This window comes from Thamnophis elegans, chromosome 4, assembly GCF_009769535.1.
Source record: "Thamnophis elegans isolate rThaEle1 chromosome 4, rThaEle1.pri, whole genome shotgun sequence".
Taxonomy (NCBI): Eukaryota; Metazoa; Chordata; class Lepidosauria; order Squamata; family Colubridae; genus Thamnophis; species Thamnophis elegans.
In genome coordinates this window covers 19,447,596-19,464,604 of record NC_045544.1, presented here as the reverse complement: position 1 = coordinate 19,464,604, position 17,009 = coordinate 19,447,596, and the positions used below count along the sequence as shown (strand labels likewise).

Below are 17,009 nucleotides of genomic sequence, written 5' to 3'. Positions count from 1 at the left end.
TATGCAGATATCTCCAATTCTACATTGGTGGACAACCAGCAGTGAAGGCATCAAGCTTGCTCTTGTTACTTTTCTAAAGTGATCAGAAGAAAGATCATACAAACCAGAAATAATAATCATGTGATGCAATGATTATACCATACAAATAGAGCATATACCATACCATAGAGTAAGGTTCTACATTTAGGCAAGAAAAACGAAATGCACAGGTACAGTATAGGTGGTACCTTCCTCAATAGTAGTAACTGTGAGAGGGATCTTGGAGTCCTAGTGGACAACCATTTAAATATGAGCCAGCAGTGTGCAGCAGCTGGCAAAAAAGCCAGCACAGTTCTATGCTACATAAACAGAGGGATAGAATCAAGATCACGTGAAGTGTTAATACCACTTTATAATGCCTTGGTAAGGCCACACTTGGAATACTGCACTCAGTTTTGGTCGCCACGATGTAGAAAAGATGTGGAGACTCTGGAGAGAGTGCAAAGAAGAGCAACAAAGATGATTGGGGGACTGGAGACTAAAACATATGAAGAACGGTTGCAGAACTAGGTATGTCTAGTTTAATAGAAAGAAGGCCTAGGGGAGACATGATAGCAGTGTTCCAATATCTCAGGGGTTGCCACAAAGAAGAGGGAGTCAAACTATTCTCCAAGGCACCTGCTTGTAGAACAAGAAGCAATGGGTGGAAACTAATCAAGGAGAGAAGAAACTTGGGGTTAGGGTTAGGTGGAAACTGAGGAGAAATTTCCTGACAGTTAGAACAATTAATCAGTGGAACAGCTTGCCTCCAGAAGTTGTGAATGCCCCAACACTGGAAGTCTTTAAGAAGATGTTGGATAGCCATTTGTCTGAAACAGTATAGGGTTTCCTGCCTAGGCAGGGGGTTGGACTAGAAGACCTCCAAGGTCCCTTCCAACTCTGCTATTTTATTGTATTATTATAAGTTGGACATAAATAAGCACATTAATCATAACCCTAATTTTGTCATGGAAGGGTTGCAGGAGCAAAATTTAATAATGTGTAACTGAAAATTCAAGCATTAGGCATATTGTAAGCCAGGCCAAGTCATTTACTGACTTTAAAAGTTTTTCCATTCAAAGCCAAAGAAAACCACTGGTTCCTTTGCCAACAGATTAAATCTGTGTTCTCCCAATGACTCAACACAAAACACCAATTTTACACATTAAGCCATACTTTGCTTAACCATAGCTTGTTGAAAAAGCACAACTGTTCACATTTGCATACATGTTAAGCAATGGTGGGATTCAAATAATTTAACAACTGGTTCTCTGCCCTAATGATTTCTTCCAACAACCAGTTCACCAAACTGCTCAGAAAGTTAACCAGTTCTCCCGAAATGGTGAGAACTGGCTGAATCCCACCATTGATGTTAAGTCATAAACTATGATTAATTAACCACCATAGCTGGATTCATACAACATATTAAATCTAAATTAAACAAAATGTGGTAATCTTAATATTTGAACCCAGTTTGTCTGAGGCCAGTAGATGCTTCCTCCATGAACATATTCATTAAAAATAAATTTTAAATATATATTCAAAGTCCACTAAGGCAATTTTTAATAATTTAAGCAAGTCCCTGAGTTGAAAATTCTATTTTCTATATTATGGACCATCAAACTACCATATTGAAAGCACAGGATGACACTTTATGCATTTAGATGCAAGTGACAAATTCATAAATCTCCATATATTACATTTTCTGGGTTTTTTGGTAAGTTTCAAGTAGAAAGATGTCTTCCCTACCAAAGCAAAGATGCTCTTTTCCTGAATGATATTTTCAGTCTTTTTTCTATTTTTCTTCCCATTTTATGCAGATTCCTTAGAACATGTCAAATATACAAATCATTATAGTTTATTGAGGAGATTGACTTACCCAATATATCTTTGTGTGTATAATACCGTGTTTTATAAGGTTTATATTCCCTAATCCGGTCAAAGCTTTCTGGCGTAGGAGGCGGTGGAATCAGTTTTGAACAAACAGCACAGCAAACAAAGGTATCAAAATCTGGGTTTCTAATCATGATTGCATGAGATCTTTTTCCTCCTTTGAAGAGAATGAAGTAATTGATTCAGCTGCAGATATAAATGCTTAATTCTTCCATTCAACGGAATTATATTTGGTGTCACTTTGGTTCTGTGCATGTCAGTGGAATAAATAAGGTGGCTTTGTAAGCATTGTATGACAAGATGGTCAGTAGAAGGAAGAGAAAAGGACCACCATTCTATGGCAAGATGTATCCAACAGCTTCTTCAGGAGCTCTTTATCAAGAAGTTACATTGGCCATGACTATATCTGAGCCTATGAGTTTAATGCCTCCTAGTAACTGTTGCTAGGCAAAGTAAGTTTTGCTCATAAAAGCATTTGAGACATCAGTTAATATTACTTAGCACCTTGGAATATTTTTTATAATTGATAAGGTTTCATCTGCTTCTCTAAAACAATGTACATGAATTATTACAGCATTTACTATTCAAATATTTAAACCAAAAACTTAATATTCCACTAAATGGAAATATGCAGAGAAGCTCAAAATATTGAAATAACACATGGGAACATATTTTAACAGACTAGTTTCATTGCCTTGAGTAAAAAATGTCAATCCATCAATCATTCAATACACTAAATCATAAATAAGTTACTTGGGAATAGATTATGGCACAGTTTTCCCTTATTTAATATTTAAAATATTTAAAATTTGCACAGATTAATGTTTGAACAAAAGACACATTTTAGAAAGGTTTCTTTGAGTGACTTACTAAAACACTGATGCTTAATAATAAACTTTAAAATCAGGCAGTGCAGTTCTGGCAATAATTCTAAAGCATCTATGGGCACAGTATAGATAAGAAATAACTTGCATATATTCCACGGTATCTTTTCTTATAATGGGCTTTACTCAAAATATTGATCAATAACAGCATTTCATCCTGGTGTTTAAACTGTAATATTTGGTTTTAAAAAGCATTCATTGTATAAAAATAAATGCTAATGCTTCAGACAAAATCCTGAAAGTTGCCATACATAAAATCGAACATCGTCTTCCATGTTGATATTTAAATGGACACTGAGTTTTTTCAGTCCCATTTTGAAGTTTTGCGTTTCATAAGTCTGTTTCCTTCACTGTCAATAGCTTCATAGAGATCCTTTTTGTTTTCTTGTTGTGCGTGCAAGTACCCGATATAAGCTACACAAAGAGTAACTGTCACAAGGCCAAAAGCCATCACTGTTTTGTTCTGTGAAAATAAAAATAACAGCTTGAAATCCAGACATTGTATTTAATCCATGTTCTATAAACCATGCATCCTAAAAGTATTTTATTAAGCTATGTCCTGATGACCTATTTGTTCTGACCGAGGCTTCCCGAGAAAGCATAAATCACAATCTTAGTCCCAAAAACCTTTTTTATTTATACGGCTGTGAATTATGGTCATTCACAGTCCGCATGGCTTCACAAACAGTCTGTGAAGATTCTGACAGATGTCTGCTTGAGTTGCCATAGTCTTTCAGGGGAATGTTGATAAACACCCACCTTATCTCCCTTGAAATGCTGCCAGAGACCTAATGGCCAAACGCAGAGCAAGGCCAAACCTAGCACAGAGTCAAACAGAACTTTTCAAAGCTTGAACCGACCAGATGAACTAATTGCTTCCTGCAAAAACTCACGTCCTGTTCACTCCACTTATATGTCTTATGGGAGGGGCCAATCATCTCCAAGCCTTACTCCCGAGTCGACCCTGTTTTCTTAATTGTTTTTGCCTTCTGGCAGCCCTGCGCATGCGCACATTGGGAACAGGCTCCCGCTGTTCTTCTGCCTCACTGATGTCACACTCCAGAGGCAGCAAATAACTACTAACCCCCCTCTCTGCCTCCAAAGCAGAGCCCTCATCCAAGCCTTCCCCAGACTCCAGACTGGCCCATGTTCCTCTCCAATCTCCTCACTGTCTGACTCTGCTGCCAGCTCCACAGCCGGCAGCGGACTACAACATTATTTTATTTTCCATTTTAATCTAGCTTTCAGAGAGAAAAGCAAATGGCTAGAATTAAGGCTTCAGTCCTCTATATAACTGGAAATAAACTCCATCCAATACTATTGAATTATTAATGAGCAGAGAGTTTAGAATTGCACTGAAGCCACTGTGACCATTAGGAAAAGTAGACATAAGATCCAACTGTGTTTTTGAAAACTACAGCAAGTGGCAGCACCACTTAAACAACATGTTAAACTCGAGACTATGAAACTGAGATGCAGGCAAAAAGATGGATGTATTTAAATCAGCTGTCCCAAATAATTGCTGTTCTCTTACAGGTTTAATGAAAAGTTCTGGATTCACAGCACGGAACAAAGTAGTTGTTTGGACACTTCGGAGGCCCGGAATTCGATAATCTTTCTTTTTGGGTACTTCATGTTGTACGTCTGGAGGTTGCGGTGCTGAAGACATCTTATTGTGGCAGAAATATTTGGACTGTGTGACACTTTACTAGTATCCTATATTCTAATTGCAATCTAATTGACAAATAACAATAAAAATCCAGGTCTATTATTTCCCAAACCTGGAAAATGCAGTGAGGTTGCTAGCCAAAGACCTTGAATGATTATTCTGTTTTTCTTTCTTAGCACCTTCCTGTCAAAACAAAACAAACAAAAAATTGTACATCAGTAAAATTGTACATCAGGATGAATTCCTGACTATGTCAAGTAGAGTTTCAAACACTGCTAGTCAGTATAACTAGGGCCAAAGCAAACAGAATAATACATTATTTTGAAGGATATTATATAACTTCCCATTAATCTTAATTTAATATGATCCATCCACTTGATAATCCAGTGTTTCAGCCTTCCCCAATGTTGTGTCATCTGGATACCTTGATCTATGACTTCACTGTTCATCAGTTAGGGAAGATAGGAACTACAGTCCAACAAGTTGGCACAATACTGTCCCCAGATTTATGAGTTAAAACCAATGAAGTTAATTAAGAAACATCTAAGGAAGCAGCTGAAGTTCATAAAGATAATGCATGTTTCTTGATCAATCAGTTCAGATCCCGTTAATGTGTAAGTCACAGATGGATTTCCTTGCGCCAACATTCATTACACTTGCTTGCATTGTTATTTAAGTCCTGTGATGACCACCTGCCAGTTTGGAAAGTTGATTTGTCCGTGGCATTCTTCCACACCAAAAGCCACATACCAAACCATATCAGACCATATAACTCTTTTACGTTCTAAAGGTAGCAGCCACTCCCATCCATATCTCTCCCATCACTAAGCCATCGAAAGACAACGTGCAAACTTTTTTTCCTTTAGGGGTTTTCCTTGGTAAAGAAGAAGTACAGTGGGAAGCGAGGAAAACCTGAGTGGACCATCACAATAGCAGCATCTCATTTTTGAAAAAAGTTCTGCAAGCTTTCCTGGACTCTCTACAAAGATTTTCCCAGCCCTACTTTAGAGAAAACAAAGTTTGAACCCGAGATCGCCAACGTGGAAAGCCGAAGCACAAGCAAAGAGCTCGTTTTTTTCTAACCGCAGCACGGCTGCCAGAAAAAAAAAATCCGGACGGTCCCTGCGTCCGGGTCTATTGTAAGATGGAGCCCCAGCCCCAGATCTGGAACCCACTTAGCAGTAGCTCCCTGCTAGCCTAGATGACCAGGCGCCCCCTTCGGTATTTTACTACGCTAAGAGAAGCATTCCTAGGAAGACAAAAGCAAAGCATCGAAAGTCCTCTAGCTTCTTGCTCACCTCCCTCCGCGGGCAACCTGAGCGGATTCCACCCTGCACACATTCCCAACGCAGAGATAAGGAGGATTTTTGGGGAAGGGGGGGGGGGCGTTTTCCGCCTCTGCCGCTCTTTTGGGCCTACTCGAGAGCGCCCCCTATTTTGCGGAGGCCAGGACGACGCTTTGCTTTACAAGCTAGACGCCTGGGTTAGAAAGAGAAAGAGTGAGATCAGTTCAAGAGATTCTTCACAACCATGATCTGGATGGCTGAGAATCTCTACAGACTTGTAGCTGTACAATTTAGGATGAACACCCTTTGGGTGGTGTGGGAGTAGGAATGGATTTCCAGAGGAAAAATTGCAGACTACAGGAACCAGGACCACTACTCAGGTGACCCTGAGGATACAGATAAACCTCCAAATGCTTCAAGAATCCTCTAAAAGGATGCAAATTACCAACTGTCTACATGGAATATAAATCCTTCGTTCCGCATTATTCTGTCAGAGCTGAAGAAGCTTCTTGGATGAGAAGCGAAACACATTCAAAAGAAAAAAACCAAGAAAGTCCAGTGACCCCCTGAAAAAGCACCTTTGGGACGATCAATTCAAGAGTTCGTAAGCAAGAAGGCTGAGCTTATAATTCCAGCTGCATCACCAAACTGCTGTGAAGAGGATGAAGATTTGACAAATCCTAACAGCTATTATAATGCTATAGGGAGAAAGCTTTCCAAAAGTAGGTTGTGTTACCGGAGCGGTCTGACTAAGACAAATCCAAGCTACCTTCAATTTGGTCTTCCTACTCCTAGAGTTTTCCAAAATCACATTGTCAATTAGGAGCGGATGTTTTATTCCTCTGTGTTTGGTTAAGTTTCCTGTCTGTTCAGGTGGAAAGAGCTTGTTTTCAACTAATTTATTTTATTTATTTATTTATTTATTTTTTATTTATTAGACTTATATACCGCTTCATAGGGCTTTCAGCCCTCTCTAAGCGGTTTACATTTTTTTTTAGCAAATTGAGTCAGCATATTGCCCCCACAGTCCTGGTCCTCATTTCACCCACCTTGGAAGGATGGAAGGCTGAGTCGACCTTGAGCCAGTGAGATTTGAACCGCTGAACTGCAGATCACAGTCAGCTAAAGTGGCCTGCAGTACTGCACCCTAACCACTGCGCCACCTCGGCTCATACATATATATATATATATATATATATATATATATATATATATATATATATATATATATATATATATATATATGAGGTATCTATATATATGTATATATATATATATATATATATATATATATATATATATATATATATATATATATATATATATATATATATATATGGTGTTATAGATTTTATTGGTAGTTTACTAACTGAAATGGACATTAGAGATGAATGAAAACTCTAATTTTATTACACTATTTGACATGACATTGTGCTATGTACTAAAAAAATGTTACTCTCAAACATTCCTGTTTTAAGGCATCAGTTTTACAGTGGAGAAATCTGCAGTGCCAACCATATAGTCCTTACGTGCCACTTGTTCTTTAAGAGACTTGAGAAAAGACTCAGATACCTCCTCTGTTATTTCATCATCTAAGCTAGCCAAGTAGGAATAGAGAAATTGAAAAGTGTCATATGGAATACGGGCTGGTCCACCCTCTGGATCATCCGTTAGAATTTCACATGCATGCTTCATTGAACTGAGCAGGGTCCCACCAAGAGCACTACAGCCAAGGGCAAAAAAATTCATCCATTCTATTCCATCTTCAAAGGTATCTAATTGAAGAAGATTGCACAGTTGTTCTACTGGTAAGCACAAAATCTTCCACTTTTTATGGAGATCTATTAAATCCACAGTCTTCTTGTGAGACAACTGTTTATGCAAAACTTTAAGGAGGACAGGGGTCAAACCAGTATCGTTTTTCTATGTGGCAACTGGCATTTCAACACGTTCTTTCACAGGAAGAGGCTCTCCCCTTGACAAAGCATAGAAGTACCCATTGGACCATTGGAGAACATCACGTGTTTGGGTCCTGATAGCTGCTTTGGTAAATTTGTTTTTATGCTGTTTGACTGCATCAATTATCACACCAATTAGCAATCTGAAAGTTGTTGGTAAGCAGGTAACTGGCCTGTAGTTGCCTGATGCTACCTTTTTTGTTGGATCTTTCATTATCAGGTAGGTTTTAGTCAGATGTTAACCTGTCTTCAACCTCTTTGCACCGTTGGTTAAATTGCTTGGCAGTGAATGGGTGGCAATGAGGGGGTATAGATATTTCAACCCAAACCCATTCAGTTCATATTCACCAGGTGCTGATCAGTTCTTCCTTGCCCACTTCTCCACCATTTCATTATTATTTTCAATTTATTCAACACCCAACTCCAGTGGACTCTTGGCAATGCACAAATCTTTAAAAAACATAAAGCCAGCTAAAATATTAAATCAGGCAGAAAGATTAAATCAGGTAGAAAGCGCCAGCAAAATATTCCCATTTGGGACCTGAGTGGGATAATCAGAGATATTCTGGAGACCCACCTGCAGCTTAAATAAAATTCCAACTACAAAGGATTAAGGTCTGGAGGCATCTGTTCCATGCATGTGGGATTCAGTCATTCATATGTATCTTACCTATTTGACTATTAAGTAGTGTTAAAGCAAGTGACTCTCACATCTTGTCGATAAGTTAAACTGCCCTTCCTATCGTGCCCAGCAAGCCTGGGCCGCAATATACCTGCAAAGCTTCTCCTGAAACCAATTTTGTTCCATCCAGGACAGACGTCTGATAGAAGTTTGAATAGCTGAATGTCTTTTGTCCTAGGGTTTGCTCCAGTAGAATGTATTAAGATTATCCTTTTATCTTCTTACTAGCTGATAACCCGGCATTGTCCGGGTATTTATTTATAGGGGGGAAATGTCTGGACCAAATGTAATTTCTAATGTAGGATTTTCCCCCTTACCAGAGGGATCTCCCTTGTGGAGTACTATGAAGCCATTACCATGGCAACTCCACTGCGCTGTACAGCAGAAGCCATTTTATGGCAGTACAGTAGAATCCATTTTAAGGCATAAGAGGCTGTATCTTAACAGAACACACACACCAAGGGGATTTAGGGGTGTCTTACCCCACAATATTTTTTTCCAGATTAAGTCATCTGTGTACTAAGTTTTGTTGAAATTGCTTGAGGCAATGTCTATATATATATAGACATTGGAGAAATTTGGCTGCAGAGCTGTGGTTCAAACCTCTTCCTGGGAGTCACAATGTAATAAACTTATTCTCTTCTTATGTGGAGCGTCCAATTGGAAGTCAAAAATTAGCAGACCACTTAGGGAGCCTTCTACAGATATGTTTGGATTCAGACTACAATTCCCAGAATTCCTAGGCAACAACATGGCCATTGCCAGTCAACATATGTAAAGAGCCTGGGGAGGGTATCATAATCTAACATTAGCAAACCATACCTTCTTATTTAAACAGAATGTGACATTTATCTGTGTAAATGCAATTCATATACTATTTGTTTGCAAATAGGAAAAAAATGAAAATGAAGACAATCTGCATTAGTACCAAAGATTCAATGAGCCATCTGTGTTTTGTGTCAATATTTAACTCACAGCACATCATCTGCTCTACTAGCAGTTATTGTTGTGGCAACAGCTTTTATAATGAATCCTTACTGAAGAAAACAAAGTAGATGTTGGTAGCAGTCAGCTCTCTTCTAAATTCATATAAATCAGTGGTTCCCAAACTTGGCAACTTTAAGACTTGTGGACTTCAACTCCCAGAATTCTCCAGCCAGCAAGTCTTAAAGTTGCCAAGTTTGGGAACCACTGATATAAATCAACAAATCCCATGATTGCCAAGTTCTACAGCTCAAAACTGATTTGGGTCAAAGGAGGAAGTCCAATACATTTGGGGGACATCAAGTTGGGGAAAACTACATGAGAACAAGCTGTCAACATGAGCCACTGACTTACCTGTCAAAATTGTGTGTTGTATGTGTATCCTGAGTCACAAGTATTTTTCATAAAACACAGAAGTGAATGTTTACATCTAGAAATTAAATATCTTATCAAAATGTTTTAAAACATTGCTATTTCTGTACTACTGTGTTGAAGGAAGCATTGAATTAAATTGCTTGGCTTGCTTTGGTAAATAAAGATTACTAATTAAATAATACTGAACAAAAAAGAGAAAGGTCACTTTAAATATCACAGTAGACAAACAGTGTTTTGTTCCATTCGTTTTGTCAGTTTTCATATACTGTATATACTCGAGTATAAGCCTAGTTTTTCAGCCCACTTTTTGGGCTGAAAAAAGCCGCCTCGGCTTATACTCGAGTCAGTGAAAAATTTGCCCGAAATGGAGGAGAAAAAGGGGCGGGGCCATGCCGCTGGATGACACTCGTGAATGGCCCAGTGCCCCTGTGAGTTTCCCCTCCCTCTGTGTCAGTTTGCCGCGCAGCGCGCACCGCACCATCCTCCCTCCTCAAGTTCTAATGTAATGCAGGGCTGTCTTACGATTCCCCTTCCTCCCACTCCTGCCGCTCTGCAACGATGTCCCACCTCCTCCTTGTTATGGCAAGCAGCCACATAGCGATGTCCCACCTCCTCTGGTACAGTGATCCAATGATAGGAATCACTGTGCCGTGTGTCATAGGAGGCGGGACATCGCTCCCGCGGCTGCACGGGACATCATCATCACAGCGGGACATCAGCATCATGAGGTGAGTGAAGTATTTCATTGAATACACCACTAGTTTACTGTTTTTCTTTGAAATAAATATTCAAAAACATTATTGGTATCTATTTTTATTTTTGAAATTTACCGGTAGCTGCTGCATTTCCCACCCTAGGCTTATACTCGAGTCAATAACTTTTCCAGTTTTTTGTGGTAAAATTAGGTGCCTCGGCTTATATTCGGGTCGGCTTATACTCGAGTATATACGGTATGTTTACATTGAATAAAGCAATAGCGCAGAAAATGCACCACAGAGCCACAACTATTGTTCAGAGCAGAATTAGGCTTCTGTCAGACAGCTAAAAGTGTAAATGACAAAAATACAGGTAGTTCTCAACTTATAGAAGTTCATTTAGTGACTGTTTGAGGTTACAATAGCACTGAAAAAAGTGACTTATGACCATTTTTCACATCCATGACCATTGCAGCATCCCTGAGACCATGTGATCAAAGTTCTGAATATTTTATCTCTTATATGCCTTCATGAGGTATTTTTTTCTGGGTTCCACCACAAATCCGCGAAGCCCTTATCCGCGGAGACATTAGCGCGAAGACTAATTCGCGCCGTTCTAAGCGCTAAGGAAAAACGCGACCCTACCACGATGACATAATCGCGGAGGGCAAATCTGCGCATTCCCAAGCACTCAGTACCCTAAACCTAACCCTAAACCTAACGCTAAACCTAACCCTAAACCTAACCCTAAACCTAACCCTAAAACAAACCCTAAAACAAACCCCTAAACCTAATCCTAACCCTTACCTTAATTAAAATCGGCTTTCTGCCGCGGCGCTGTTTTAAAGCGCCCTTCTGTTGCCGCGCTGTTGTCGCAGCAGTGATGACGTCGCGGCTTTAGCGCCGCGATTTTATCACCGCGATTTTGACGAGCGCGGTTTTGTCGTGCCACGTTTTTTCTGTACTGGCTCCTCTTCACCAAAAGAGGTCATTATTCATTGGTCAATAAGTCCAAGTCTAGTTGTCTCTCAACTACTCTTTACCTCAGGTATTTCCAAGCTACGTATCAGTTCTGGTCCACACTAATATTATTTTGAAAATGAAAGAAAACAACAGATCAGGAACTACTGCGGTAGCCAAGAAAAGACAGGCTAGGTTTCTTTTGAATAATATATTAGAACAATCAGGTTGCACTTATGTGTATTGCACTGCCTAGGAAACCACCCGACTCCATTTTCAAGGCTAGCTATTTTCGGGGAAACGAAAGATTAATTTTTAATGCTCCTGAATTCTGCTGTGCTGACAACCACCTGCTGCTCTGAAGGTAAGTATGTTTTCTAGTGATCTTAAGCAATATATAGATGTGTTCTTCTAAAATGGGTTGTAAATAATAGAATGCCATCTTTGTGGTTAGCTTGGTGGCATGTAATTGTGCTACATTTGGCACATACTTGGTCAAAACAGCTTAGAATCTAAAACAACAAAAATATTGTTTTGTTAAAAGGTGGTTGTTTGAGTTGAGATTCTAAGTAAGTTTGAGTTTGTGTCATTCCTCCCTCTCCTTTTACTTTATTGTAAAAATGTCCTGGTGGTTCTTTTAAAAGGCATCGCAGCATTGGTTGAAACTGCATATTAATATTTGTTGTTCTGAAGTCTTGGAGAGCCTTTTAAATCTCACTAAAAGATTCTTTCCGACAAATAAAACAGATTTCAAGCAGAGTTGACTCTTCAGAAACAGTCTCATATGGAGGGCACTGAAGTATCAAATTGTATGGTGATCAAGGCATGAGTTATTGTTCTGAGTAGGGCCCTAATTGATTCATTAGCTGGGCAAAGATCTCTTCAGTCAGGACCTCAATCTGGTGCTCAAGCAGGAGCCATTCAGGACCCCCAAGTTACAGATTGGGGGAACCACAACACCATAATGAGAAACTACAGGATAGCCAGGCTATTCCTGGATGAAGAATAGCTCCATTTTGCTTGAGTTTATGCTGAGCTTTTTTTCTTCTCATTCAGTTCCTTACAACTTCCAGGAGTCAACTCTAGACTTCTATAAAACTTCAACCTGGCCTGTATGGTGATGAACAATTGAATATAATCCGCGTGTTGATGTCCCCTCACCTCAAACTAGCAGGTTTTCCAACTATAAATGTTGAATAACACTGAGGAAAGGGACAAATTGGGTGGTCCTCCATACTAGAAAAACAAGGGCTTGATCTTTCCTCTCCCATAACTATCAACTGGAACCATTTGCTCTAGGGTGAAGCTAATCAAGACAATGTCCCAACTCTCAACCCCTCTGTGAGAGACTGTGGGAAAGGCAGTGGTGAAGTTCAGTGGTACAAGAAGAGGGAGCTCAGTCCAGAAGTGAAGGAAGCATTTCAAAGAGACTCTGCTTAAATTGGTTTACAATAAGATTTCTGCACACTTGTTTTTACAGTTTAAAGATTACCCATATTTTTTGGAGTATAAGATGCACCTTTCCCCCCATAAAAGAGGGGGAAAATTTGGGGGTGTCTTATACATCGAATGTAGCCCCACCTACCCACTGGCCCCCACCCTTTGGCCTCTGCCTCCCAGTAATTTCCCTCCTTGCAGCAAACAGAGAAAATAGGGTTTGCTATGGCAATCCCTGCAGCCTAAAACAGCTGATCATTGGGAGCCCCCTGCTTAAATTAAAATTGAAAGTGAAACTTGCTATTTGCTGCAATGAGGCAAATTGCTGGGAGGCAGAGGCAGATTTTTTTCTTCTTCTAATCAGGCTAAACTGAAACTATAACTATAAATGCCTATAGAATGTTCAAATTATTAGACTTATTTTTTAAAGACTGCTTTATTATTGTTCTAGACAACTTAACAAAATGAAGAAGCTTTTTAAAATAAATGCTTGATCTGAAGAGGCCCAGTGCTATTGTATCATCTTTTAAATAGCAGAGAATAATGTATACTTCCAGAAAGCCACATCAATTTTAAAAGCATCTGTACAAATATAGTCTGAAATGTAACACCACAAACAGTGTATATCTTCTGTACTATTTGCTGTTTGATGCAATGAGGCAAATTGCTGGGAGATAGAGGCAAAAAAAATTTCTCTTGTTTTCCTCCCCAAAAGCTACCATAGGTGCATCTTATACTTCAGAACATCTTATACTCCAAAAACTATGGTATGTTTTTACTCTAATTGGCATTAAATATCCCTTCCTGGACTCTGCATGGCTCTTGATTCTTTGCCAGCTATGTGAGGCTTCACACAAGGTGGTCCAGAAGAACATCATGATTAAATGAGCAATGCTAAGAGGTCTCATAGGAGCAGGAGGCCACACCTCTCCCATCCAGTTCTCAGCAGTGGTCATTCACCAGAGCAACAAGTCCTGGTCCTGTCCCAATAGCAAGAGCATTTATATACCACTTGATGACATTTCACAGCACTCTCTAAATGGTTTACAAAGTCAGCATATTGCCTCCAACAATCTGGGTCCTTGTCTTACCAACTTTGGAAGGATGGAAGGCTGAGTCAACCTACCAGCCCTCAACTATGAGTGAAAGGAGGCCATTGCTGTAATATCTCAAAGGTTTTAAGAAATGACACTTGTCATTTTGATACTTGTAGCTTGATTCTTTCTGCCTTTATTTTTTTTTAAAAAAAGATTTGGATTTGGAAGATATGGAAAGTGCTTCAAAAGCTCATCTTCTTTCCCCTGAAGCTTGGAAGCTGTTTGTTCTTACTCTTTCGAGAGGCATGGTGGTTGGTTTAATAGCACCTGACATCTTTAAACTCTTGCATCTTGAACCATTCCCACTATTCATACATGACTGTAATTTTTATATAATGTAAATTTTACAAGTAATCCTTGTTTACTACTATTGGGACCAGCAACTCAGTCATTTAAGTGAAGTGCCACTAAGTGAAACCATGACTATGCTCACAATCTTACTTTAGCTTTCCTTTGCTTTACAGACCTGTAAAGATTATAAATGTGAGGACTTGCTTGCAAAGTTACTTTTTCATCACTGTCATATCTGTGAAAGGTCATTATACAAGGTAATTGCTAAAAAAGGACTGCCTGTACCACCACCTGCTTTATCTAAACACATGGCCACACATTTAGCCATTTAAAATTGTTATTTAAGATAATGCACTTTTAACTTTTTTTATTAAAAAAATAGGATTACAATTATCAGTTACATTTTATATCACCAAAATACAAGAGGAAAAAATGCAGCTTTTTATTACTGGATGATGCAAGGAGGGAGCATTGTAAATGAGAGATCAAGTGCTATTAAATGAGAGAACAGCACCCTCTAGTAGCAAGAGAGCAGAATTAAAATTAAATTAAATATTAAAATTTAAATTTCTCAAGGGAAATAACATAGCCCAGTTGTCTTTTGGAAAAAGCACCTTTGAATAGAATTCAATTGCCAGTTGGTCTCTGGCAATTACCCAAACTTATTTCCCTTTGTTGTTTAAACAGTGGCATTTCACCTCGTGCACACTTCCCTTGATTTTCTGTAACCTTTACATCCAGGAGTCATCGCATACCCATGGATTCTGCCTGTTTCATAGCTTACCGTTATACACACAGCATCTAGATCTTGTCTTGTACACAACCAAATTCTTTAATTCTTCCATCTTGACTCAAGAGATTCTAGTACCTGAAATTCCTATATACTATTTTGCTTTTTAAATGCTGATGAAAAATCTACCTATTAACCAGGGTTGGGTTTCTTCCAGCATTACTGCCAGTTCGGTGCGCGCACGATTTTGCACTCCATGCGCATGCGTAGTTGCCTATAAATAGGTCTCCACATGCCCAGAACATTTTAAAAGGTCAAAAAAAGATGTTGCGGCAACCGGGGAACCGGTTGAAGGGCATGGCGAGCATGCCGTCCCTACTGGTTCGGAGACCCAGTCGCCATTTCCACTACCAGTTCCACCGAACTGGTATGAATCAGTAGGAACCCACCTCTATATATTCCTTATACTCTGGATCTACCTCCCTCCCGTATATATTATTTGCTTAAAGAGGACGTTTTCATACTACATGTCTCATTTTGTTACAGTTCCTTGGCCTTCTTGAAGGAGAAACTATGAGCTGGGGATTCCTGCGAGATATTCTAAGTGGTGTAAATAAATACTCAACAGAAATCGGCAGAGTTTGGCTGGCTATTGTGTTTATATTTCGTGTCCTTGTCTACGTTGTAGCTGCCGAACATGTCTGGAAAGATGAACAGAAGGAGTTTGAGTGTAACATCAGACAACCTGGCTGTGAAAATGTCTGCTTTGATCATTTCTTCCCAATTTCCCAAGTCAGGCTTTGGGCCTTGCAACTGATCATGGTTTCTACGCCATCACTTCTAGTTGTACTCCATGTCGCTTATCGAGAAAGCAGGGAAAAGAGACACCATACAAAGCTTTATAAGAACCTGAGAAGTATTGATGGGGGATTGCTCTGCACCTATCTCATCAGCGTCTTTTCCAAAACTGGATTTGAAATAGGCTTCCTCTACTTGTTTTACAAGCTGTATGGAGGATTTGATGTACCCCGCCTTGTGCAATGTGACACAAGCCCTTGTCCTAACACAGTTGATTGCTACATATCCAAGCCTACTGAGAAGAAAATTTTCCTGTACATTGTGGTGGTGACATCCTGTTTGTGCATAGCCTTAAATATAATTGAATTCATCTATTTGATTTTCAAATACTCGGTCAAATGCTGCTTCAAAAGTGAATGTAAAACAACAAATTCTATGGCTCACAATGGTACTACTGTGTCTCTTGACCAAGATTCACCCAGAAACCAAGGAGATGAAAAATATTTGGGTCACTTCCAACTATAACAAATAAAATAGCACTCAGTTAATTTTGATAATGTTAACAATAGAGCATCCGGCCCGCGGGCCATGAGCTTGACATCCCTGCAATAGAGCTTCAGATAATAAGGGTCTGATTATTTTAACCAACATGCTGCATATTTAGTTTTTTCCGCATATGTGTAAGGTTCATGAAATTTGCATCTCTTGGAATCTCCTTCTAAGTCAGGGATATCAAACTCGCGGCCCGCAACCCGGATGCGTCACAGTGAAGGAGAAAAAAGTCATGATACATCATGTGATGTCGCCATGACTGCGAGTTTGATAGCCGTTCTAAGGGATTCATAAGCATTGATTTTCTGATACAGATAATGCTAACTTAACTGTTGATATTTTGCTGCAGTTCTTTCAAAACATCTGTTTTCATTCTTGATTTTTTTTCAACCAAAGGGATAGCAATTTAACTTTCCTCATTCTGGCAACTGTCAGAAATCCAAGCTGACAAGGCCAAAAGGAATCACTGGAAACCTAGGAGTTGCAAGAAAATTGCTGCATTCTATTAAGAGAAGCCTCTTTTAGATCATCATGTCGTGAAAAATTGTGTCTAATGATGGAAACCTTAATTTTTCACCCTTTTTTCCCAACATGCAAGATTTTAGTTGCTTAAAGAGATTTGATTGTATTTAATTTTCACTTAGTTTTCCTGCTGCAGTTATTTATTTCTTCTGTGCATTATTAGCTGTGTATAATTTTA

The 17,009-nt window shown here is 39.2% G+C and overlaps 2 protein-coding genes and 1 pseudogene across 2 annotated transcripts; 1 reads left to right on the top strand and 2 right to left on the bottom strand.

Moving 5' to 3' along the window:
* Nucleotides 1-2,898: 2,898 nt before the first annotated feature.
* On the bottom strand, nt 2,899-5,848 carry SMIM8 (small integral membrane protein 8). Its single transcript, XM_032216660.1, has 3 exons — nt 5,763-5,848; nt 4,330-4,647; nt 2,899-3,258 (listed from the first exon to the last, which is right to left on the bottom strand). Exons 2-3 carry the CDS (start codon nt 4,462-4,464, stop codon nt 3,100-3,102), a joined length of 294 nt encoding a protein of 97 aa, XP_032072551.1. The 5' UTR covers nt 4,465-4,647; nt 5,763-5,848; the 3' UTR covers nt 2,899-3,099.
* Nucleotides 5,849-7,197: 1,349 nt separating this feature from the next.
* On the bottom strand, nt 7,198-7,922 carry LOC116507220 (annotated as a pseudogene).
* A 7,610-nt stretch (nt 7,923-15,532) lies between these two features.
* GJB7 (gap junction protein beta 7) lies at nt 15,533-16,282 on the top strand. Its single transcript, XM_032216797.1, has one exon. It carries the CDS (start codon nt 15,533-15,535, stop codon nt 16,280-16,282), a length of 750 nt encoding a protein of 249 aa, XP_032072688.1.
* Nucleotides 16,283-17,009: the final 727 nt, after the last annotated feature.

Bases quoted from the DNA above. Each gene is read 5' to 3' on its own strand.
- SMIM8 (XM_032216660.1), bottom strand. From the start codon at position 4,464: ATGTCTTCAGCACCGCAACCTCCAGACGTACAACATGAAGTACCCAAA. The intron at 3,259-4,329 runs GTAAGAGAACAG...TTATTTTCACAG, and splicing joins CAGAACTTTTCATTAAACCT to AACAAAACAGTGATGGCTTT.
- GJB7 (XM_032216797.1), top strand. From the start codon at position 15,533: ATGAGCTGGGGATTCCTGCGAGATATTCTAAGTGGTGTAAATAAATAC.